The 26,154-nt window shown below is 40.1% G+C and overlaps 2 protein-coding genes across 27 annotated transcripts in view; one reads left to right on the forward strand and one right to left on the reverse strand.

Annotated features, from left to right (window-relative positions):
• The window catches only part of EZH2 (enhancer of zeste 2 polycomb repressive complex 2 subunit), a 219,086-nt gene extending 217,272 nt beyond the window's left edge, over positions 1-1,814 (forward strand). For all 22 annotated transcript variants that reach the window (XM_078377422.1, XM_078377420.1, XM_078377416.1 and 19 more), the window contains one exon: positions 1,492-1,814. In XM_078377422.1, coding sequence (XP_078233548.1) covers positions 1,492-1,552 — 61 coding nt within the window. In that variant the 3' untranslated portion in view covers positions 1,553-1,814. The remainder of the gene's footprint in view (positions 1-1,491) is intronic.
• A 936-nt stretch (positions 1,815-2,750) lies between these two features.
• CUL1 (cullin 1) overlaps positions 2,751-26,154 on the reverse strand; it is a 149,855-nt gene continuing 126,451 nt past the window's right edge. For all 5 annotated transcript variants that reach the window (XM_078377405.1, XM_020811130.3, XM_078377406.1 and 2 more), the window contains 11 exons: positions 20,904-20,952; positions 20,422-20,553; positions 18,636-18,753; positions 18,122-18,198; positions 17,584-17,715; positions 12,225-12,317; positions 11,551-11,598; positions 11,378-11,460; positions 5,166-5,271; positions 4,160-4,273; positions 2,751-3,355 (listed from right to left, as the gene is read on the reverse strand). In XM_078377405.1, the coding sequence (XP_078233531.1) occupies positions 3,275-3,355; positions 4,160-4,273; positions 5,166-5,271; positions 11,378-11,460; positions 11,551-11,598; positions 12,225-12,317; positions 17,584-17,715; positions 18,122-18,198; positions 18,636-18,753; positions 20,422-20,553; positions 20,904-20,952 (1,033 nt within the window). In that variant the 3' untranslated portion in view covers positions 2,751-3,274. The remainder of the gene's footprint in view (positions 3,356-4,159; positions 4,274-5,165; positions 5,272-11,377; positions 11,461-11,550; positions 11,599-12,224; positions 12,318-17,583; positions 17,716-18,121; positions 18,199-18,635; positions 18,754-20,421; positions 20,554-20,903; positions 20,953-26,154) is intronic.

The raw sequence follows: 26,154 nt of genomic DNA on the forward strand, positions 1-26,154 counted from the left end.
GCGATGTTAATCCGTTCCGCAAAAAACATCGCTATTGGAATTCTTCGCTATTCAAAACGTGGTTTCCCATTGAAATGCATTGAAAGCCGGCTACTCCGTTCCAATAGGAACGAATTGCTATCACTATTCAAAAATCTACATGGGAAACCTCGCTAATCAAAATGCGGTTCCCCCATTGAAATGCATTGAAACCTATTCAATGCATCTCAATGGGGGAAAAACAACAACAATAAATTAAAAAAGAGAACAAAGCCAGCCAGTGAGGGAGCGAGGAAGGAGGAGGAAGCCAGCCAGCCAGCCCAGAAGGAGTGTCGGGGCCGCCCGTCCCTGCCTGCCGGGGGGTGCCCGGCGGGTCCCTTTCTCCTCTCTTGACCCTCAGCGCCGCCAGGAGGAGCCGGAGCCAGAGGAGGCCTGGCCGGGCCGCCAGGAGATGGGTGGCCACCGCCGCCCCGGAGGAACGAGCTGGCCGAAGTGCCGTTCGCCCGGGCCTTTTCCCTTCCCCCGCCGCCCTGGAGGAGCGAGCAGGGCTGAAGGGCCGCTCACCAGGGCCCTTACCTTCCCCTTCCCCCGCCGCCCCGGGAGGAGCGAGCCAGCCGAAGGGCTGCTCGCCCGGGCCTTTTTCCTTCCCCTGCCGCCACCACCGCCCCAACCATCGCTAATCAAAAATTGCCCAAATAAAAAATCGCTAATCAAAGCGAAAAAATTCCCCAAAAAACAAATCGCTATTCGGTTTTTTCGTTAATAGAGGTGCTCGCTATTCGAGCCACCACTGTACAGTTAACTTGCTTATAGGCATTGGATTGCTAGAAATCATGGACTAGAAATCTGCAGGTGTTCTTCTGGCCAGACTTTAATCAAGAAATCAAAAGTGCTGACCAAAATATTCAAGTTCTTAAATTAATAAATTCAGATTCTGGTAGCCATTTTCATCATGGGGGAGTCAGGGGAAATGAGTGATCAGGGCTAAAATCTGTGGGAGCTACAAAACCTAAATACATTTTCTTCTTATTGATCAGTCTCACCAATATTTCTGTTGTGTAGTGAGCCAGTGAAGTTTAACGGTTATTGGGTCAGCAACAATGGGTAAATGCTATTTCTCCATCCTTTCCCCCTAGATAGCAAACTTTTTTGGTGAGCAGTCGCCCCCAGAGGTTCTCCCTGGGCAGAAACTGCCAAAATTCTTCAGCATTTACCTGGGGAACCAAGGCACTGGGGACGGGAGAATGAAGACAGCTGCCAAAAAGCCTTGATCATGCATGGCTCTATCATGTGGAAATGCATACCAGAAAGAGGGTTGTGTTCCCACTTTTCCACTCTTTGTTCCAGTTAGATGATTCACACTTTAAGGTGACAGTGGGCAAATGGTGCCTACATGTCAGCAGCAGCTGGTCAGGGCTATTAAACTTTCTCTTACTAGGAATATTCCCTTCCCCCCATAATTTTGGAAACAGGTTCATTATTGGACTCAAATTATTTTTTGTTTCATTTCAGATACAGTCAGGCAGATGCTCTCAAGTATGTAGGCATTGAAAGAGAAATGGAAATCCCTTGATACCAGCTACCTCTTCTATGAAACAACTGCCTTATCTTCAGGAGTTTCTAGTACTGTGGGCAATTTTTTGAAGACTCAATTGATGCAATTTGGAATGCAAAATTTGTGAAGTACTGTACCTGTAATTTATAATGACAAATTTTTAAATTCAACTTTTTATTGCCTTCTCACCAGCTGCAGCAACTTTTGTACCATTTAAATTTTGCAATAATGTTGTATGGTACATTTTTGAATCTTGAATAAAGGATACTTGAACTTTCAATTTTAGTGGTGTACTCGCATCCCATATCCAGTGTTGGTTAGTGGATAGAGTGACCCACTAGGACTCTGGAGACCTGGTTTAAAGCCCCAGTTTAGCTGTGGAATTCACTGGGATACAGTTGGCACTGCCAAAACTACCCCTTAAACTTACAAGCCCTATTTAGGGTTGCTTTAAGTCAGTTCCAAGTTGAAGCACATAACATCCCCAACTCCCAGTTTACATGAGAAAAGTAGATTGACAAAGAGATTACCTTCATGCTTTTTTTAAAAAAAGTCATAAATTATAGCACATATGACAGATCAAATTTCTAGTCTTGTATTTAAATAAAACTGTTACACCAGCTGAAAGAAACCGTGATGAATTTTGAGCTTACAACTTTCCTGACAGGGTTATCTCCTACAATGGAAAATGTTCAAGTAAAGAGTGACTTAAGTAATAGATGCTTTCCAACTAAAACTATCTTCCTTAGTATTGACGTACAAAAGCCAGTGTGCTGGAGGGGTGAACTCCAACATAACATATTCTGGACTAGGAAAGCCAAAGACTGGACTCCCAGCCAAATCTGAATTTCTCTAATATGCCTAAAGATACAGCTTGTATTAAGAGGCAGCCTTACAATTTGAGATAGTGCATGTTGTAGTAACACAACTGCCACTGTTAGACAACCTTTTTGCGTATGTTCAGGAGGAAAAAAAGGCTAAATTTGAAACAAACCTTTACCTCAATCTTGAAGTAGTTCACATTACTCAATTGAAATGATTCCACCATTTGTTTTTTTAAAGGTCTCTACTCTGAAGCCTCACATGAAAAATACTCAAAATGTCAGCTTAATCACTTTTCCCCCTTCTTGCTGCATAAGGACTACATTTTTAAGACCAGCACTGTGTTTTGTTTGAAGTCACTTCGTCAGCTGAAAGCAAAACAGTACCAAGTTCATTAGGCTTTCATTAACATTATACCTTTTATTTACATTTTAGAAAGATAAGTCATGGAACTTAACAGTAAAACCAAATGCAGCTTGTACAGAAATGTTTAATTTTTTTTTATTTATCACACATTAAAAAAAGAAACACACTATACAAATGATTTTTCATAGCAGATTACACATGGGGGCCCAAATCAGACTCTCTCAAAGTGCTGCCAACATGTATAAATGCTGCCTGGAACAACAGCTTCGCACTGTATAGCCAATGTACTGATTTAAACGCAGTAGCATGCAACCTCCAGTGGAGAATTTTCATATTCAATTTTGTTCTTAAATTAGATTAAATGGCAATGGTGTCCATATTTACATACTTGAAATGTATCAATCCTGAGCAGGTCTGATGTAATTCCAGGACAGTTGGGAGTCCTGGTCTCAGTTATAAAAATGGAGGTCCAGACAGCAGCAGGCCAGTAAGCTCTGTTCTCATCCTTTCAATCATGTAACTATTTGAGTGTCACATCGTTGCTAAAAATTGTTAGGCCAAGTAACTGTAGGTGTCCTTCTCGCCATCAACACGCTCCAAGTATTCCTTCTCTATTAGAATGTCAATACACTTCTGAAAATGTAGAGAAGAAACATGGAAGATTTTTACAGCCTTTCCAACTCTGATTCATTCCTGCAGATGTTTTCCACCAGCCCATACGTTTAAAATTTTTAATGTCATGTAGAGATACAGCACTATACTCAATAATATAACAAAACAGTTATTTTTAACTGTAATTTACAAAGCAATACAAATAGGGGATAGAGAAAAACAGACTAGAAGAAATATAGACCTGTACATACTGGGATGAAGTGAAGTACAAAGATAGAGACTACAGACAAGGACTATGTGCAGATGTCATATGTTGCCAGTAGCCAAAATACCATGGCTTAGAGTAATAAATTACGCTAGAGTAGGCCTACCAAAGCAATGGGGATTTGGTGAGTCATCTCCTCCATATGTTCCATTGATTTAAAGGGACTACTTTTAACTGCAACTTTTTAATCTAGAGTAGATCTAGACTGGACTTGTGCAGTTTACTATGCTAAGCAAGAAGATTTTGGCTAATGTATTGCTATGTTTGTTAGCCATGGCAGAGGATGTATTTCAATTTCTAAGTCCAGATCTTTCAATACCTCACATATGAACATATAAATTACAAAACTGTAAGATGCAATCATGATTTAGATATCTTAAATTCTAATGAAACACTGTACACATAAATATTACTTTCATTCATGGTACTACTACATTATTCTGTTCTACTGTGTTTGTAAAATGAATTTTCACTCAAACATCCTTGCTGCAAATATTCTCCTTAGGATTTCCACAGGTAAAAGAATTCCCAACTATCACTAGATGGTTCTTTAGACAAACCTTTATTACTGGGACTCGTGGCTTAAATCTTGATGAGAGCTGTGTGAGTACTTCTCCAAGCAACTGCTGGTGCTTAAGGACCTTCCTCATCTTCATAATCCTCACAATAGCAGCCTAACAAGTAAAGGGGGGGAAAATATACTTTTAAGAATGCAGTCCTTAATCAGTCTGCTCACTGAAAACTTCTCAACAATCATTGCAACTGTACAGAGGTGTTCTTATTTTAATGGACAAGGAATGCTTCTAGCAAAAGTGACTAAACCACCCAGAGTAGTGCCCAGCAATGATGAGTGCCGTATACAAGTGTAATGAATGAATGCATGAAGGCACTTTCAACAATATAAAATGTGACTAAATTAATTTTCAACCATATATGTAATTTTACTGATCTTTCAACTGCTTCCGCAGAGTGTGGTTCAGAAAGATGGTATTCGGAGGAAACCCAATTCCTTGATGGCGGAATAGAGCCTTTTACTCACATCTTGGATTATATTAATTTGAAAATCAACTTTGCATTGCTTGGTACCGACAATGAGCACCCCACTCAAAGCTACAATCAGAGGCTGGAGAAGGCACTCTCAGACTGCTGCACATACAAATCAATCTTCCAATGTGGAAAGTAGATGGAGAAGTTATTATAGAAACAGCTACAATGAATTGTAGGAAGATTAGCTCTACTGCAATCTGCCTCATGGACAGTTTTGCTAGGGGAATACTGTACTCATAGCCCTTTTCTATTGCTCAAGACTTCAAAAATTACCCTGAATAAACGACACTCGGCTGTATGGTCAATGATTCAACCACAGCATTTTCCTTTTCAGCTTATATTCATGAAAAGGAACCTTAAATGGTAAATTCCATTAGATTAGATAATTCTGTCAGCCACAAAAGAATACTAAGAATAACAACGCAGCCATATTAAGAACCCTCTGTTCTTGGGCTGAGTAACTTGAATAATCTATTCCACCCTTCCAGCTCTGCAGTTCCAAGATTATTATTAGGTCACCTGGATCAGTAGTTTCCTATCTTCCTCTATGTTCTTGTGCGTAGTTTCCTGTTCCTGCTTCTGTTCAGTCTTCATTGGCACATTTATATTGACTCGCAGTTTTTTACTGTCAGAAATACATTAGACAAATAATTGGCTTTATATTTTGAGGCATGAATAAAAACTACAGAAGTCCATAGGAAGTTTACTTTCAGACAGAACATGTATAAAACCCTGTTCACGTTTCCTTTGGGTGTGGGAGATACCTAAATAAAGAATGTAGGGACTTTCCCCCTCTTGAACAGTATTGGAAATCTGAAACAGCCCTGGATCCAAATATGAAAGATGGACCAAATCTCAGGATGTTAACAGAAATGACTTTATTGTAGTTTAAATCTCTCTGATGAGTTTTAGGCCAAGTGATTTGTGGTCCTCTTCAGGAGCAGCCCCCCCAAAGCTAAAACAGTATACAGACTGTCATATATATTAAAATCATTTATACTTTACATACATCAACATTATCATTTTCATTATTTACAGTGAGAATATTCATAAAGCATATTTAAATAGCATATATCGTTTCTATTTAATACCAAATTTAGAAATGAGTAATGAATATTCGTTCAGTCTGGTTCCCAGCTCCACTAAACTACTGACAAGAAGATCCAATGTTTATAAATATTTTACTGTACCCCTTAAAGTATCTTGGCAGTATTAGAAATAAAACCTCAGGAACCTCGTTGGCTAGTGATATCACGGAACATAATCATTGTTAGTAAGACATCTTTTAGAAATATTAGATGTTCCTACCATCTTGTCATTGTAGAGCTGTAAACCAGATCAAAGCAGATCTTACACATTGCTAAGTTATTGTTATATATTAAATATGGCCATATATATAATTTAAATGTGCCCAGAAATCTACCTTATAAATGCTCTTTCTGAATAATGAACATGACATCCCTTTTTGCTTTTTTTTAACATCTCCCAAAGAAGACCACAAATTGTTTGGCCTGAAATGCATCAGGTAGTTTTTATAAAACCAGGTTTCTTAATATCCTGAGATTTTGTCTCTCTTTCATCCTTGGTTCTTAGAATTTATAAATTCCTTCTGAGAATCTCTCAGGACTATCTCCACTCCTCTGAGCAACCTGCCAGAACAGGGAAAATCATTCTTGCCACAGTTTGAATGCAACCACACACAGAAACCAGGGCTGTAGATTACCAGTCTTTGACTTAGGCTACAACTAGATAGTAGTCTTAAGCAAAATGTGTGCTCTTCTCATCATGGGCGATATATAGTGGCTAATGTAGATGAAACTGAAAGAAAGCCATTCAGATCTTTCTCAGCATGTGTATTGGTGTTTGGAGAAGACACCATGAAAAGTACTGTGATTCCCTCAAATTATGTGTCACCAGATCCTTATGGGAGGACAATCAGTAAATGTCTCCTTGAACAGCTAGAAAGAGGTGATTCTTTGTGCCCATATCATGCAGCTGTGTGGTCTCAAGATCTGCTTCAGAGATAGGCAAACCCTCCAGAACAGAGCTTCAGAAAGTAAAGAGACAGAAGCAGAACATCTTATTTCATGCACTGTGTGAGGGAAAATCCTGGATTGGATGGATGTCTTTCCATCCACACTAGTACAAAACAATCCTGGCCACTATGCTGTGACAATCCTCTCAAAGAGACTGTAATTCTCATTTACTAATCACATTCATCTGCATTTGTCAGTCACTGTAAGATTCCTTCCCTAATCATTTCTTTTTCTGAATCACTGCCATTCTGACCTCAAATTTCATTCACTGAAATTAATATTATGTAAACTTTTTGCTTTGGTCTATTGCAATAAGCAAGCAGTCTCTTAACTTTTTTTAATGATCTGAAGAAACTCATTATGCATTGATTAATTCAGGGTCTTAGTCTGGTCAGCTTGTATAATTTCTGTCTTCTTACTATGAAAGACAATTTATGCCACAATATATTAGCAGGACACCTGTGTTTCATTACACACTGCTCTAGTTGTAGTAGTTATTCTTTCCACCACAGAAATCTGTGATGTTCCATAAACACCATAAGTAACCATTCAGTAAAGCTACTGAAGTACAGGCATAGCTGCAGTTTACTTGCATTCACATCGTATCAGTTGGGTCATCATGGCTTTAAAAGATTTATGTTCCCTGTCTTCATGGCATGCAGAAAAAGATCTTAAAACCATTTATGTAAAAAGCAAATCTGGCACACACTGAATTTGGTACAAGCTGAGGCCTTTTCATTTACTTTCAAGGTCTTCTGACAAGTTAGGAACCCTGAGGGAAGCAGGGACCATTGCAGTTCTCATTGGCTTCACAATCTTTCTTTTAAATCTTGCAAATCTAATTCATTATAATATCACACATTCTAAAAATATAGGAACAAGAACAATTTTGTTATTTTTGTCTTGGTCATGTAATACAGGAGTGAGACAATAACAAGTGACAATTATCAAAAGACAATGAATAATTCAGAAGAACTCAGCATGGTGCACAGAGTGATGGACTAGGACTCTGGAGACTAGGGTTCAAATACTCAACCGTGGAAACTCACTGGGGGTGTGCAACTGGATAAAACCACTCGTTAAAATATCTCACTTACCTTGAAAGCCCTATCAGAGTCGATATAAATCGGCTCTCACTTGGTGGCATATACTGTAATTAACAAATGAATAAAAGCTTCTTCTCAAATTATCCATTCAGCCAGTCATAAAGCTCCTTCCCAGCATTAGTAACTTGGATGCTATAATTGATACAGGTCCCATGGATGTAACTCTGTCCCTTGCTTGTCTTGTCTTAATTGATGTGTTTGTTTTTGCAACCTGATGTTGAGGACAAGACCCTTGGAGAGATGTAGGCTACCACATGTCTGCTGGACCCTTGCCCTTTCTGGATTACTAAATCTGCCAGAGAGGGACAGGCTGAGTGGATACGAGGAGTAGTAAAGCCTCCTTGCAGCAGAGTAGGTTCCCAGCATGCTTAAAGGAGGCAGCAGTACGACTAATGGTGAAAAAACCCTCCCTCAATCCCACAGTATTGGACAATTACCAGCCTCTAGTGTCCCATGCTTGGGCAAGGTGCTACAGCAGGTTGGGGCTTCTCAGCTCTGGGGATTCCTGCATGAGATGGATTATCTAGATCTATCTCAGTGTGGCTGGTTATGGGACAGAAATTGTTTTGGTTGCCTTGGTGGACAGTCTACACTAGGAACTGCAGAGGATAAGTGTGTTCCTGTTGGTTCAGCAGCTTGTGATACCATCAGTTATGGTATCCTTTTAAGCCATCTCTCTGATGGGACTTGAAGACACTGTTTTACAGAAGTCCTTCCTTAAGGGGAGAAACCAGGTGGTGCTGGGGGACTCGTATTTGACACCCTCGCTGTGGTGTCTCTCAGGGTTGGTTTTTGTCCTCTATGCTATTTAACATGTACATGATAGTGCTGGCGGAGTTTGTCCAGAGTTTTGGGGTTTGGTGTCACTAGTCTGCAGATGACAGGGAACTCTCTCTTTCCTTAACATCTAAATCCGAAGAAGTTGTTTCGGTTCTAGATCAGTGTCTGGTGTCAATAATGGACTGGATGAGGGTAAACAAACTGAAACTTAATTCAGACAATACAGAGATTGTCATGGAATGATTTATGAGGTTTAAATCTTGTACAGAAGATGGGATAGGTAGTACTGAACAATGTAAAATGGATTCCATATTGGTTCTCTGTATAAATGATTTCTGCATGCTGACAGTGTATTTTTGTAGAAGGATTTGGGAATGTTCTCTTGTAGGCCTGAAGAGCACATTCCTAGATAAGAAGATCGGTCATTTGTTTTGGCGGAGTGCTGACGAATCTAGGAAAACAATGCCTGTTTCCCATGAGAAGAGATAAGATAAGGAGGGACTGTTTACCTAACTTCATGCCATGATTGGATGACAGCGTGAGAGATGGAGAAGAAGGGAGTTTCCAGCTAAGCTTGAAAAAGGAACTCTTACTATGGACAAAAAGCCTTTTTCCTGATTTCTCATTTTTGGACTATTTTGGATTACAGTTGCTAGGTCTTGTTGCCTGCTGTGCAGTGCAGGTAACAGACTGATAGGAGATGTAGGGGACTAGGTAGAAAGGGGGGCTCTAAGCCTTTTGCCCACCCTAATAAGAGTTTTTATAGATTTTTCTAGGATTTTTAGTGTTTTTGTATTTAAAGAGAATTGGTTCATTTATATTTTGTATCATTCCTTGAAAATGATAACATGCTTGCTTATGCATCAAACTGACTTTATTTTGTGAATTTCTATATTTTTCTTAATAAAATAATAATTACAAAAATCAATTGGTCTCTTGAACAGTGGAGCTGTCTTAGATTACCCTGAGGGGGAATTATAAGGCCACATTTTGCTACTGAGTCCTACCCAGACTGAGCCAACTATGTCTACTGACTATAAAGCTCATGTGTCTTTCTTTTTTGGAATTTTCTAAGGTTGCAGAAGTATCTTTTTAGGGCAGACTTGTAAGCAGAAGTGCTGGGGTGGCCCTTGGCTGAAGTTACCAGGACTCGACTTAGCCTAATGTGGGAGCACAGACTTTTAATTACTGTCTGTCCAACCAATCAAGCATCCCTTAGGGGAGCTGATTGCTGACAGAGATGCCTTAGGTCCCCTTACTGGGAGAAAAGTGGCCTATAAATTATAATCAAACAAACAAACAGAGGTGCTCCTCAGATCAAGGAATAGGGGTGCAGTCTGTGCTGGATGGGGGTCACACTCCCTCTGCAAACCCAGGTACAGAGTTTGGGGTGTGTGTGCTCCTGAGTTAATCTCTGAGCCTGGATGCCCAGGTTTTGGCAGTGGCCAGGAGTGCTTTTCCAGTTAAAAGTGGTTGCAGCTGTACCTGTTCCTGGAGAGGTCTGGGCAACAGTGACACACACCCTAGTTATATTTTGGCTGAATTACTGAAACACATTGTATGTGCGGTTGCTTTGGAAAAAGTTTGGAAAATCCAGCAGGTCCAAAATGCAGCAGCCAGATTGCTGACTGAGGCTGGTTACAGGGAACATATAACTTCCCTCTTACTGCAGCTCCACTGGCTGCCAATCATTTCCGGCTTAATTAAAAAAGTCTATAAAGCCCTAAATTACTTGGGTCCATGCTATTTAAAAGACTGTATCTCCCTTTATGAGCCTACTCGGATATTAATATCACCGGGAGAGGCCTACTACCCTCATAGGCATTAGTTGGTTGGGTCACAGGAGAGAGAGCATGGAACTCCCTCCCATGGGAGGCCAGGCTCACCATATCATTGCTGTCCTTTCACAAACAGATGAAGGCATGCTTTTCTTTAAATAACTGGTTGATCAAAGGATTATTTCCTTGTTTTATTAATATTCTGTGTTTTTTAATATTACTCTTCTTTTGAGTTTTAACATATGTTTAATGCTTTTTAAAATTAGTAATAACTTATTAGTTTTTAACTTTGCCTCTTTTAATACTGTAAGCTGCCTTGGATCCTCAAGGAGAAAGGAGACATACAAATCAATAAATAGTAGCATTGGAAATGCTAGGGCGCTAGGGATAGGATTTTTATATTTTTTTTTGAACTACAGCACTCAGAAGTCTACCAGAACTAACTCCCACCCCCCCAAAACCCTTTCAGAAGTTTGATACAACATAATAAATGAGGAAAAATTCTTCCACTTCCGAGTTCCAAAGCAGAGGAACTGTCTGAAAAGCCTAAGTTCTGTGGCACTGAAAATCATGGGGGTATTGTCATTTCCTAAGAGGCACCCTGTTCGGAGCACAGTGAACTAGGCCTTTTCTTTGTTGTCTGTTATAATTCTGGCATCTCCACTGAGTAGATGAACCACCATTTTTACCCCTGTCTTTTGCTGTATAAGGACCTGAATAATGTGTTTTGTTGATTGCTAAGCTCAACTCATTCTTAGCTTTTGCCTTCCTAATACCATCCCCAGAATTCTTTGCTACCTGTCTGTACTCTTCTTTTGTGGTCTAGCCTTCCTTCCATTTCCTGTATGTGCCCTTCTTGGTTTTCAGGTTCTCTGAGCTTTATGTGAAACCACACTGGGCTTTTCTGCTGTCTTCCACCTTTTTTCTTGTTGGAAATGTTCCTAGTTGTCCCTGTAGAATTTCCTTTTTTAGAACAAAAGCTCTGGAAACCTGCTATACATAGATGGCTTATGCTAACTGACTTTCCTTACTTTTTGTAACCAAGGTACAATTTTATTAAGGTGTCTGGTTTCAACTCCACCTCATCAACATTTGCATTTTCATCTTCTAAAACCTATGAACAAATAAGAAATACAGTGTAAGAAAATAGTTAACAAACCTTCTCTTAGACCCCTCCCAACATTTCCAGATAAAAACAACTCACCAGCAACTTTGACTTTAGCAAGATCTGTAAAACCTGTGCCAAAATATCCTAACATTCAGAAGAGAAAAAAGGAAATCAATGATGAAAAGTTTACATAACTAATGTTATAAAATACTTAATCTGCAGTTGATGGAAACAAAGCAGCAACTCTTTGCAAGTGCATCACTATATTGAATTTCATGGTTTTAGAAGTCAATAGGGCTGTACATACAACTACTCAGGGAAAACAAAAATTCTGATCCAAAGTAACTTCAATTCAGTATAGGAAATGTAGAATTATGCACCTTTATAGATATTTTACATGTCTTCACTAGGTGTGAGAAAATTCTAATCTAAGGTAACTAACTCAAATTCAGTGTCAAGAGATGATGATGCAATTTTATGTTTTCTTTGTTTCTGCTATATGTGTGAAAAATTAGGAGTTAGCCTCAAGTTCCATAATAGTTACTAGAAATCCAGGGTTCTTTAGATCAGGAAATTTCATCCCGGCCGGTGTCCTTGAAATCCAACTTCCGTTACAAGGACAAGAAAAACTGATTTTAAAAAGACACAAATTCTTCAAATATCATAAAATTATGCTCAAAGTAGCCCCAGAAACATCGAAAAAGAGAAGTAAGATTGCCATGAGTTTTCTTGAGTCTCACAGCAACCAAAGCTACACAATAAAAGCTTACCATCTTTATCTGAGTACTATCTGTCAGCTGCTGGACAGTGTAAGCATCTTCTGTGTTATACTGCAGCAGAATTGCCATTTGAAATGTAGATGCCTTCAAGAAAAAGTATGATAAATTGTTTAATTCAATGAAAATCTAAAGTCAAGTAACCTCAAACAGAACAAGCAAAACTAGAAGAAAACCTAATGTTCTAGATTTAGACACTCATTCTTTCCTATTTATACACTGAAAAAGAGTCTTCCTTTTGGGTACTGATTTCGAACAAAAGTTCAGACTACAAGTAATAAGAAAACCCTAAATACAGTGGTGCCTCACATAACGTTTTTAATTGGTTCCAAAAAAAAAACCTTATGCGAAAAAAACTTTATGCGAAACACCATTTACCATAGGAATGCATTGGAAACCGGTTAATCCGTTCCAATAGGCACGGATTGGCGTCCTTAAGCGAAAAAACCCATAGGAAACATTGTTAAACGTACAATGTTTCCTCCATTGGAATGTATTGAAGCCGACTCAATACATTTCAATGTCTTTGCGAAGTCAATTTTTGCAAATTTAAGTGTGTCATAAAAGGGTCAAAAATGGTTTTAAATGCTTGGATTAGCTTCTGCACCCTCTAAAACGGATGCAAAAGTTAATTTGGCTTTGATCTGACTTTTCATTAATTTATGCTGAATTTTCCCCCCCAACTTTTGACAGCTGTCAAAATCTGACAGCTCCATTGTTTCCTATGGGGGAGAAAAAATTCACAAAAAATTAACGAAAAGTCAGATCAATGCCAAATTAAGTATGCACACATTTTTGAAGGTGCACTAACGATTCCAAGCATTTAAAACTGTTTTTCAACATGTTAAGACACTTTTGTAATTGAAAAAATGAACATCGTTAAGTGAAGCAGGGGACCTAAAACCAAAAACGTTAAGCGAAGCATGGTCCCAAAATCGCTATGTGAAAATCGCCCATAGGGAAAAACGTTATACGAAGCACAATCTGACTCTGAAAAAATAAACGTTAAGCGAAAAAAAAGTTAAACGAAGCAAACGTTATGCGAGGCACCACTGTAATGGCAACAGCAAATACAATGGCCAAAATAATGTTGCACAAATTACACTGGTGTAAGGGAGGTGAGATGTATCACTGATGGGATAAATTGCTGATAATTAAAGATTCTCTGATTTGATACTGGGACTACTGCTCCTCCTCTGAATCTGAACAGTGCTCCCATATCTCCCCCCAGTCTTCTTTTCTCAAGGCTAAACATGCCCACTTCTTTCAGTCTTTCCTCACAGGGCTTAGTTTCCAGTCCCCTGATCATCCTTGTTGCCCTTTTCTGAACTTGTTCATTTCTTAACATCCTTTTGAAAGTGTGGTGTCCAGAAGTGGATACAAAACTCTAGATGAGGTCTAACCAGTGTTAAATAGAGGGAGTCTGGTACCTCATGGGATTTGGAGCCTATACTTCTCTTTGTTGTTGTTTAGTCGTGTCCGACTCTTCGTGACCCCATGGACCAGAGCACATCAGGCCCTCCTGTCTTCCACTGCCTCCCAGAGTTGGGTCAAATTCATGTTGGTTGCTTCGATGACACTGTTTTTTGCAGCCACATCACAATATTGGCTTATATTCAGCTTTTGATCTACAAGAGTTCCAAGATCTTTCTCACTTGTACTATTACTAAGCTAAGTATCCACCATCTTGTAACCGTGCACTTGGTTTTCCCCCCCAGCTGTAAAACTTCACACTTATCCCTGCTACATTTCATTCTCGTTTCAAATCCAGTACTCAACCCTTTTTGAATTTTGTTCCTGTCTTTTAAGCTATTAGCTACTCCATTCAATTTTGTATCATCTGCAAATGTGAGAAGTATTCCTTGCATTCCCTCATGCAAGTCATTAATAACAGCACTAGGCCCAGGACTGAGCCTTGGGGTACCCCACTTGTTACCTTCTTCCAGTTTGAGAAGGAGCCATTGATAAGCACTTTCCAAGTACAATTCTGTAACCATCTGCATATCCACCTGACAATTGTTCTATAAAGCTCATATTTAGTTAGTTTGCTAATCAGACTATCATGGGGGACTTCATCAATAGCTTTGCTGAAGTCAAAATATATTACATCTACAGTATTTCCACTGTCTACCAGGGATGTTACTCAATCAAAAAATGAGAGGAAGTTAGTCTGGCGGGATTTGTTCTTGACAAACCCATGTTGGCTTCTAGTTATTACTGCACTGTTTACAAGGTGGTTGCAGAGTGACTGCTTTATAATCTGCTCCAGAATTTTCCCTGGGTTTGATGTCAGGCTAACCGGTCTATAGTTCCCTGGTTCCCTCTTTTTGCCTTTTTTTTAAATGGAGGCAATGTTAGCCCTCCTCCAATCATCTGGCACTTCACCCCTCCTCAATGATTTCAAGAAAATAAGAGACAGTGGTTCTGCAGTCCTCTCATCAGCCACATCACAGAATTTAACCTCACAATGAGAAACTGAATATTCTGGGTTGTGGATATGGTTCCTGATAAATATGAGAGGTCCTTACCGAGAAGGGAAATTGATTGGATATTGAGTTTGAACACTTCAGCCCATTTTGGGCCTTTAATACAACACAACCCCCACTGCCTTGCTGATTATCTAACTGTCCTTGTCTGTCAGCTGACAAGAAGTAGATACCATCCCTTCTGTATTTGCATTTTGAATCAATGATGGAGCTGGTACAGGCAAAACAAGAAGCAAAAATTCTAAAAGCTTGGTATGTATCTTATACACTGTCATTAAGCTGTACTAGGATTTTGTTATGTGCATATTCATTAATAATTCATATCAACTGTACAGACAAGAAAAAAGAGCTGCAACTGTCCCAAGCCAGTTGTTTCTAAATTAATATACATTTATACAGTATTTTCATTTTTATGCTTAGCTCTTGAAGAAGGTCACAGATGAAATGCATAGAGCCTGAGCTTTTTAGATAATAAAATCTGCATTGTCGATTTTATACATCTTGAGACTCAGTCTCCCATTTGTACTTCTGCAACCTCTTCAGGCAATTCTTTTAACATCCTTGGATGCAGTGCATCCAGCCCTGGGGATCTGAACTCCTTTAAAGTAGTAAGGCACTACTGTTTATGAATCTTAAGCTGCAATCCTATCCCCTCCCTTTGTACTTCACACTTGCCATGCTCTCTTTTGGGAGAAAACTGAGTGGAAACAGGAATTGAGCACTTTTGCCTTTTCTTTGTCATCTGTTATCATTTTCCCATTTCCACAGAGTAGCTGAGCCACTGCTGCTTTTCTGTCTTTTGCTACACATGTTCCTGAAGAATGCTTTTTTGTTGCTTTTAGCATCTTTTGCTAACCTCAGCTTATTCTCAGATTTTGCCTTCCTACACCATTCCTCAAATTCTGTGCTCTTTGTCTGTACTCTCCCTTTGTAGCCTGGCCTTCCTTCCACTTCCTAGATGTGTCTTTTTTGTTTTCAAGTCCTCTATTAGCTTTTTGTGGAGCCACGTTGGTCTTTTTTGCTTTCTTCCATCTTTTTTTCTTTTTGGAATTGTTTGTAGTTGTGTCTCTAAAATTTCCTTTTTTAGTGCTGGGGGACGCGGCTAAGGAATGGCGGAGGGCTAACCTCAAAAGCTCTGTCTGCCTGTAGAAAAACTTGAATACCCAGATCAGGAGCATAATGGAATTCCAGAAGAGTGGTTTAATGTAAGCTAATTATTTTGTGAAAAGTATATGGGGCGGAGGTGAAGAGAAAGGTAATATATTCTAGGGGAAAAACCCTTTAAAAGGATTTGGAAAACTAAACTCAGTGCCGAAAGATAAACAGATGGCGCCATAACTGTTTCTTCGAGCTCATTAACAGAAGAACAAAGGTAACAAAACACTTCATAGATAAGAACTGAGCTCAGCACTGAGATTACCAAAATAATGAGCTAATTGTGAGACTAAAAAGGCTTGGGAGGAGTTTATATTTGAGAGAAAAAAATAACAGCAACAGAAGAAATCTAACAGAAATGGAACTGTTTAAAACAGACAGACAGTAACCCAGGTTTCAGGTTTGAAATATAACTGGACCAGTATAAAATTTCCTTTTTCAGGAGCTCCCACCCATCTTGGACTCCTTTTTTGCTGTTAGGATTGCCTGCCATGGGACTCTATCTATTATTGTTCTGAGTTTTTTAAAATTGGCTGTCCTAAAATCCAGTGTATATGTGTGGCTACACTCTGCTTTTGATTCTTTTGAAATCAAAAACTCAAGTAGAACATGGTCACTTTCCCCCAGAGCTCCTCTTGCCACCACTCCTTCCACTAAGTCATTTCTATTAATTAGGATCAAGTCCAGGATAGCTACTCCTCTAGTTTCTTCTTCCACTTTTTGTAGAAGAAAATTATCAGCTACACAAGCCAGGGATTTCTTAGACGGTCCGCATTTTGCAGAATTTGTCTCCCAACAAATATGAGATTAGTTTCAGTTTCCCATTACTACTATATCACGTTTCTCTGAAATTCTTGCAATTTGTTTTTCAAAGGTTTCCTCTCCAGTTCTTGTTTGTTTCCCATACTCCTGGCATTCGTGTATAGACACTGGAAATTGTGTGATTTGTGGCCTGCTTTATTTCTTAGATTTTTTCAAAGATTATTATTGGGACCCCCATTAGAGGTGCTTGGTCTGTTCCTCTTTTTGTACATATGCCTTCATCTATCTTTGCCACTAAGGTTGGGTCTCCTTCCCCCTTCCAATTCAGTTTAATGTGCCCTCCCCCGATGAAGTTCTTTATCAAACACATTCTGCCCAATATTTGTGAGATGCAAACCATCACTTCACAGCAGTCCATCTTCTGAAATCTTGGCCCATGATCTCAAAACTCAAATCTCTCATGTTGGGATCACCTTTGTAGCCAGTCATTCACCCAAAGTGTTTCCATTTCCCTTTCTATTCCTCTTCTGAGTATTGCTAGGGTGGCTAAGAAGACTACAAACTCAAGTTTTTAAGTTTATTTCCCAGAGCTTCAAAGTCTGATTTTCTGACTTCATAGCTCCTGGCTGTGTCATTTGTACATGGATGAGAAGAAAAGGATATCTACAGATTTTTTGAGCGATGGCAGTCTGTCTGTCCTCCAGGGAGACAGCACACCTGGCGGGTCCACTATCAATTCCACACAAACTGCCAATTTTGCTACATCCTCATCTTGGAACTACAGAGCTGGAAGACACCCTATCAAATCCAGCCATTATTGAGGCACAATGAGGAATCCAATTCCTACCCTCTAGCTCTGTAGCTAGATATCTAAACTACTGAACTATCCAGTAGTTTACCTCTAACTTCCTATTTGTAGAACCTTCCTGCAAACATGAAGTGCACCTCACCTGTAACGTGTATCTGTTTTTGAAGCAATTGGTAACCAGTTCTCCTTTGGATAGCTGATACAACCAGGTCAATTTTCTCCCACTATGCCGACTAGCATAGAAAGCAGTAAATCTCTGGTAACTGCGCTCCAGCTGTATTTTGGAAAAACACAATAAAACACAACTACCTGTGTTAATTATCACACCAGAATTTTAAAACGTATAAATTCTCTCAAGAAGGTATAATATTTTACTAGATGTGCCATTGACAAAATTAATAAGTCCATTATTTATTGCATTTGCAGAGCAAATCTGCAGACTAACTTCCACTTGTATGGTCTGTCCAGTTGAGAAAAACATAAGAGAACAAGCAGTAACTTACTATATACATCATTATAAAGAAAGTAGAAGAGGCCGACTTTAAAAAAATCTGTTTTTAAAAATACTTCACCAGTCCTAATACTGATTTAAACCAAACTTTATTTCTGCCACTGGGTTCACAGAATGTTACAATTTTCCTGTAAATGGAAGAAAAGCTTAAGGACTAAAGCAGACTCACCTCTGAGGGGAGAGCAAATGCACAAGACATTTGAAAGGGCCAAGATCCAGAACTCAAAACCTGTATGCTAAAATCCACTGGAAGAGAAAAACAAATGATTAATTCCCTAGTTAAACACAATCTAAAGACAAACACACTCATTTTATCAGCCTTTAGGGCTGATAAAACTGCTGGAGAATAATAAGCACCATAATTTGAATGTAATATCTTTTTCATAATCAGAAACCAACCACCAATGAATGTTTCTAGCTGAAACAGAAGCATGGCCAATATGTTCCTTATCTGGAATTAAATACACTTCTTAATGCACACAACATATTTGACATTTATACTTTGTGTGACCCATCTCTCCATGCATACCACAAAACATGGGCTTTTATAGATTTCACCAGTGATAGATCTCCAGAATACAAAATGGCAAGCTTATCGTTTTTCAACACAAACTACTGATTAGTATGACAGAATACTGTAAGCTCACTTATATAATCAGTTTGAGTTTTAAAACTTTACTTACAATCTAGCGGCTCGGAATTGGACAGGTGCTTTTTGAACTGCTCATTCAAGTCTTTGCTTACACCAATATCTTGGAACATTCTCTGAAGCTTTGAAGTATATTCAAAGCCACATGCTTGCTGCACAGAATCACAAAATGATAATGTAAGGCTGTATATTTTAAGATACGACATTCTATACTCTGTATACATAAACTGATTTCTCAGTTCTCTAGCAGTAGGGGATAGCAGAAGAAGGGGAGGAACTGTTACAGAATTGTTCTCAACATGCTAAAAGAGCAAGCCAGACAGACCAGTGAAAGATAAATATGCCCAGCCACCCTAACCAGTTTTGAGCATTTGAGACCAGGACACTTGTAGCTACTGCTGCTAAAATATTATGGTTAAAACCATAATAACCTGTATTCCTGAAGAGTTTTACAATGTCTTGGCACTGGCTGTTATTTCACGGATTTCATGTTGCAAAATAAAACCTAATTGTATAATTTTTTCTTACAGATATGCTCATGTATGACTTTGGACTTCAGCCCCTAGAATTTCCCAGTTGCCATGGGAACTCTGGGAACTGTGATCCAAAAACACTTTAACATTTCAGTCCATAATGCTGTAAGCCGCCCAGAGACCTTTGGGTAGTGTGGGCGGCATATAAATTAAATAAATAATAAATAATAATAATAACAACAAAATTTGACAGCTCCATTGTTTCCTATGGGGGAGAAAAAAATTCATAAAAAATTAATGAAAAGTCAGCAAGTGTTTTAAATGCTTGTGTTTGTTAGAGGACCTTCTAAATCGTGTGCAAGCTAAGGTTGGCTTTGTCCTGAGTCTTCGTTACTTTTTTGTGAATTTTTTCCTCCCCCATAGGAAATAATGGAGCTGTCAAATTTTGACAGCTGTCAAAAGTTGGTGGGGGAGAAAAAAAATCAGCAAAAATTAATGAAAAGTCAGATCAAAGCCAAATTAAGTTTGCACCTGTTTTAGAAGGTGCAGAAGCTATTCCAAGCATTTAAACCCGTTTTTGACCCTTTTATGACACACTTAAATTTGCAAAAATTGACTTCACTAAACCATTGAAATGCATTGAATAGGCTTCCAATGAAGGAAACATTGTATCGCTTAACGATGTTTCCTATGGGTTTTTTCGCTTAAGGATGGCAATCAGTTCCTATTGGAACAGATTAACCGTTTTTCAATGCATTCCTATGTTTCCCATAGCGATGGGTTTTTTGGAACCAATTAACATCGTTATGCGAGGCACCACTGTATATGGTTTCTGAACATTGGTCCTTCTAGGTTGAGGTGTCTTCTCTTACAGGCTTCAGCTTTTCAAATCACAGATCGCTTTGCTATTTTAAAACTGCATAAAAGCACTGAACCTGGCAACTTTTGCATAAAAAGCAGATGATTACCATTGAGCTGTGCCCTCCCAATAAACCTGAAAGTTTAAAAGAGGTGATTTTTGTAAATATTCCACTCATTAATATGTTCATGTAGACATCAGCCAGAATCCTGTCTGCCTGTCTGTGCAGTAAGGGTGACCACATTAGGCGTTCTCCCTGGAAGGAGAATTTCACAATGGCTGCAAAATGGAGTATGGGGACAAGTTGAGTGACAGACTGCACAAAGGAAAAACAGCAGAAAGAGAAGAACTCTTGGGAATTGCTCTCAAGCACGTTTGTGCTCCAATTTGATTCTGGCCACTGTCAAGTAGCATATTTACATATTTTACCAGCATAATAGTACAGTGTGACTTTTGAAAATCAGAGTACAGAAAAGAAGACAACTCACTTTCAGTTTGGAGATCATGCTTGCTTCAGCATCATCACTGGCACTGTTCTGATGTACAAGTCGCTTTGCCAACATTTTGGCATAGAATTTTTGAAATACATCTTTGTCTTCAATATACTTAAACACAACCATCTGGAAACAGCATGTTATATTTAAATATTTATTACAAAATGAACTGTAGTCAATTAAAATTTTATCTCAGTAAGACAGGTATTTTACTGCCATCATTCTTCAAAGAATGTAGATGATGAATTTTAGATTTACAAGTAATGAAACACGGAGGAATTGAGATTTATATCAATAACACCATCTATAAACTAGGGAAACTAAATTTAAATTTAGAAATAAAAATTATTTGTGACAAATGGGTTAAAATAATAATCATAATTTACAAGTTTTCCTCAGTAAAGAATCATTAAGAACCTGTAAAAGTTAAGGAATTATTTGAATTTAGAAAATGATACAGTATGAATGAAACATACCACTTGATTCAGTGTATCTTCAAGTTCAGCTTCCTCTGGATTCTTTGAGCTGTAGTGAAAAGTGCATTTTCATGTCACCATTTGGAATACAGGAAAAATCATTCAGCATTTCGGTACAAGTTCACAATACACAGAACACTGTTGCAATGGTAAAGCTTTTTCTATCTTTAGCTCAAATTATTAGCCAATAAAAAGCTATCCTAAATGCTATTATAAGCAAATCGGAACATAGTAATTTTCCCAAATCACAATAAAGAGAATATTTTGAAATTCTCCAGAGAGAGATGGGGCATCAACTCTGGCTTGGATGTCCCCTTACTCACTGCTTGAGGTGAGATATGTCTGAACTAGGAGATTACACAGAAAATCGACAGGTTACCTACCTGTAATTCGAGTGGACCTCTGATTCACACTGTGGGTAATCCATGCATGCGCGGAGCCTCGTTGGAACATTCTAGAGCTTCTGCGGCAGCAAAAAGATACATTAGTGCAGACCCCTCCCCCTTGGTATATGTACCTTGGTGCCAAGGCTCTCCCTTCAGTTAGGTCATCTGCCACATACAGCAAGAGGACGTGACAGGGGAGGCTGAGTCGGGATGTATGAATCACAGAGGTCCACTCGAAGAACTACAATTACAGGTAGGTAACCTGTTGTTCTTTGTGGCCTCTGTGAATCACACTGTGGGTGAGTACCAAGCTGTCTTACCCAGAAGAGGGTGTCATACCAAGGTAGATGACAATACAGCACATCCAAAAGCAGCATCAGATTTCTGCCAAACATCCAATCTGTAATGATTGATAAATGTGGACAGCTGTGACCATGTGGCAGAGGCACAGACGTCCGGCAGGGGAATGCCACGAAGGAAGGCCGTAGATGTCGCTAACGCCCTGGTAAAATGGGGGCAGATACTTTGTGGGACCGAAAGTCAAGCAAGTTGATAAGCAAGCTGAATGATGGAAGCAACCGACTTGGATATCCTCTGCGAGGTGACTTCAAGACCTTTAAGCAGGAAGTTGATAACTGACAAAGAGTTGAGCTGAACGTCTGAAGGGTTGAATATGGGCTATGTAAAACGCAAGAGCCCTTCTCACATCCAAAGTATGAAGGATTTTCTCTTGAGAAGTAGATGGAGATGGGAAGAAAGACGGGAGAACCAAAGGTTGGAATAAGTGGAATTGCGAGGCAACTTTGAGTAGAAATGAAATATCTACAAAGAGCTTAAAACTGGAGATAAGGGTATTCAGACCCCAAGGCCGCCAGTTCACTAGCACATCATGCTGATGTAATAGACATAAGGAACACCGTCTTAAAGGTAAGTGACCTGAGATCAGCTGATGCAAGGGACTTAAATGGGGTCCTAAAAAGTCACTGAAGGACTAACATCAGTAACCATTGAGGTGGTGGCAGATGTACATCAGGATACATGTGTGACAAGTCCTTTAAGGAAGTGTTTCAGAGTAGGCTGTCTGAAAAACTTAGCTGCTGAATAAATTGGTGGCTGATAAGTGACAACTGCAGAAAGGTAGCCATCTGCCCATAGAGTCAATGCACCTTCTATCTTTATTAGGCGGTATCAAGACTTGTCTATGTCAAGAGCAGGATTGTGATGCTTCGACAAATATTGAGTTAGAGGCTGGCTGCTTTTGCAAGAAGACGGCGCCAGGGTCATGCATGTGATAGAGATTGTCAATGTACTTCGAGACTGAGTGAGAGGATGCTGGTATGGTCCAGGACTCCCTAGCTGTGCTGAGAAGAGATGGAAGCATGGCAATATGTACCAGTGTTGTGGTACAGTATCTTTTAAGATGGGATTGTAAAGATGATCCGCTGGTTCAGTCATGGGCCTATGGATTTGGAGGTCAAGAGATTTAGCCATGTGAATCATTAGCTGAGCTTAAGTCTGAAAATCCTCTGCCGGAGATGAAGGATCTGTATCTGCAAGGTCTGATTCTGGAGATGTCAGTAATACATATGGTGTTTGGGGTCTAGAGCCATGCTCAGACGCTTCGGCATCTTGTCGTTAATCAACCGTCGATCAACATCGTCATTGAGAGGCTGGTCTTCAAAGTATTCGTGTCTATATCAGATTGTCTACGCCAATGGTGCGTTGGTGGACAGTGGTTAATGCCAAAGGTTGTTGACTGGTATAGACATCGGTGGGGCGTTCATGGACAAAGGTCGATATCGAGTTTTGTCGACCATTGCAGGCACTGCTGGTGCGTCCATGGACAACTGCTGATACCCAGGATTGTCAATATCAAAGGGGTCGGTGTCGAGCTGTTGTTGAAATGGAAGTTGCTGTTGGAGTCAAGACGGTTGTCGGGATGGTAAAGATGTTAATGGATCACACTGGGTCACGGTGGAATAGATGGACGTTGGTGACGCCAAGCGAGATGAATGATCACAGTGATCTTGACGGGCGGGGAAATAATAGCTAGTCATTGCCACAAATGCACCCAAAGCTGAAGTGTAGCAATCTGGGTTTCTTTGGTAATAGGTGCCAGCAACCATTGGTGATTGTGGTGGTACGATCACTTCGACACCGAAGGCTCTGTTGCATAAGAAACCTGTTGTGGCACTGCTGTCAGACCAGGCAAAGCAACTGGTTGATAGTGCTTGGCAGGCTTTTCTGTTGGCCACCAATTGGGGCAAAAGGTATCCCAGTGATGGTGCTGAGTGTGATCCGTTTCTGCACAAGAAGGCAGGCAGACGCTCTTAAAAAGATTGTTGTCTCTGTTGAAGTGTCAGAGGCCAATGTGGTGCAGAATACGGCAGTGTTTCAGATTGCATCTCAGTCCCTTGGATTGCCAGAGAAGATCCACTCAGAGAGCCCAAGCATTGTTGAGGGCTGGTAGAAGATGTGAGTTGGTCGACCCACTGCTCCCACAGGAGACTGTGTTGGAGATGGTTGGTGAGGAGAAAGCCCCTCCTCATCTGAGATAGAACTCACGCAGACGAGGTCCCCGGACTCTAGAGGCTGTGGGGTTGGGGAGACATTCTTGGAAGGCTTCGGTCTTAAAGACTTAGCCTTCTTTGGTGGTGAAGGTTCAGAAGCTGATGAAGTGTCAGTGGACGGCTTTCATTTAGTGGCCGCTTTCAATGTCCTGTGCTTGGGCTTGTGCACCTGAGTGGTAGTCGATGTTGGGAGTGCAGCGGACTCTTGGTGGTCAGAACAGGATGGAGTGGCCAAAGGATGTTGTTTTATCACCTCAGAAATGGCTTTCTCCATGGCTTTAGTGTGTGGGATGGATTTGCATGAAGACTGAGCCATAGGCTTAGTAGGCTGGAGGGATTGTTCCCAAAGCTGAAGTTTTAAGTCTTGAGAGGTGACTGCGGAGAACTCTGTGCTTAAGGTTTTTGCAGTGTGGGCACAAGGAGGTTTGGTGAGCCTCACCGAGGCAAAAAAGGCATTTAGTGGCCGTCACAAAATGGAATTTTATTATCGCAGACCACACAGCATTTAAACGGGCCTGAAGAGGCCATGAACCAAAAAGCTGGTTTAGAAAAGAAAAAACAAGGGGTAGGGTGCTTCAGCCCTAAGTCCAGAGCAGTTATCTGCAAAAAATTTATAAGCAAATAATAGCTAAAGATTTGTTATAATGTAAAGGGAAATCAAGGAATTGACTCATAACTTTCTTTCTTTTTAGAAAGGACTCGTAGAAGCGATGATAGAGATTCTCAACGTGGCGGTTGAAAGAAACTGAAAGGAGAGCCTTGGCGCTAAGGTACATATGCCAAGGGGGAGGGGTCTGCACGAATGTATCTTTTTGCTATTGCAGAAGCTCTAGAATATTCTGAGGCTCTGTGCGTGAGCGGATTACCCACAGTGTGATTCACAGATGCCACGCCGAAAAACTATTGCTTTCACATCTTCATGATCCTCAACGTCACCTATCACTTGAGACTTCTGCTGAGAAACAGACTTGCTTTTCACCTGAAATCCTGTGAAAGTCTTCTTATAACCTGTGGGCAAAGCTGGATGCATGAACTAGGCAGAATATTCCCGACTTCCCCTCTTTCATTTGCTCTGAAGTTGCTTTTATCTGTTACAAAAGGTTCTTTTATTCTGCTATCTTCTGCTATATTAACCTCTCTTTAAAAATACTTGTGTGTGTGTGTGTGTGTGTGTGTGTATATATATATATATATATATATATATATATATATATATATATATATATATATATATATATATATATATATATATATATATATATATATATATATATATATATATATATATATAAAACTTACTCTAAGCAGTCAGAATATCCCTTTTATTCCTAAAACACTATGGCCCAAACAGGAAACACTGTGAGTGTGATAATTTTGTCCCCACTGGGGAGGGTGGGCCTTCCATCTCCTCACAGGTAAGCACACAACTTTACATCTGCAGTTCATCTGTACACTGAGGTGGAGATGTGTACAATGCCCTAAAGGCTGTGAAAGTGGGGGTGGGGTCTGGGGATTTAAGTATAGGAGTGAGATGGAAGAGGACTGCTGGGTGTATGCTGTGGATTGGGAGGCGCTGGAAACCCAGGAGGGGCCCATGTTGAAGGAACGCGCCATTGAGGATTGGGAAGCTATCCACTGCCACAACCTGGTCACTGGATGCTGGTAGGAATTCTTTGTTCCTCAGGAGGAAGTGGCACAGCTGCACCAGGACGAGGCCAAGTGACGAGGGGTGAAGTGCTGGAGCGACAAGTGCCAGTTGTATCACCATCAACAGAAGCCACAGGGGCACTCTATCCCACCAACAACCTCCAATCAGGACACACCAGGCTGGTCACCTCCCCCACTTCTCACTGCACTGCCCATCAGCGTGCTAGCAAGGTGAGAACTCCTGGGTCCAGCTGGACTTTGGGCATGCCTCACAGGAGGCGTGGCCACACCAGCAATGTAGGAAGGACGTCCAGTAACAGTAAAGTGTTGAGACTACCCTGGTGCAAGCCTGCCTCCAAGCCTATATCAGGCATCCTTGTTGTAACACCTCATGCTTAGAGCATCTGACTTGGTGGTGAGTGCTCCAACACTGGAGGCATTCAAGAGAAATGTGGACAACCACCTGGCAGATATCCTTTGATCTGTATTCCTGCACTGAGCAGGGGGTTGGACTTGACAGCCTTATAAGCTCCTTCATGATTCTGTTATTCTATTGGAGCTGGTGGAGGAGGCAGGACTGGAACTATCCCATTTGTGAGAACGTAAAACTCCCTGGTATCTTTAAAGTGACAGTGTTCTGTTTTATGC

The sequence above is a fragment of the Pogona vitticeps genome, chromosome 6 (genome assembly GCF_051106095.1).
Source record: "Pogona vitticeps strain Pit_001003342236 chromosome 6, PviZW2.1, whole genome shotgun sequence".
Classification (NCBI taxonomy): Eukaryota; Metazoa; Chordata; class Lepidosauria; order Squamata; family Agamidae; genus Pogona; species Pogona vitticeps.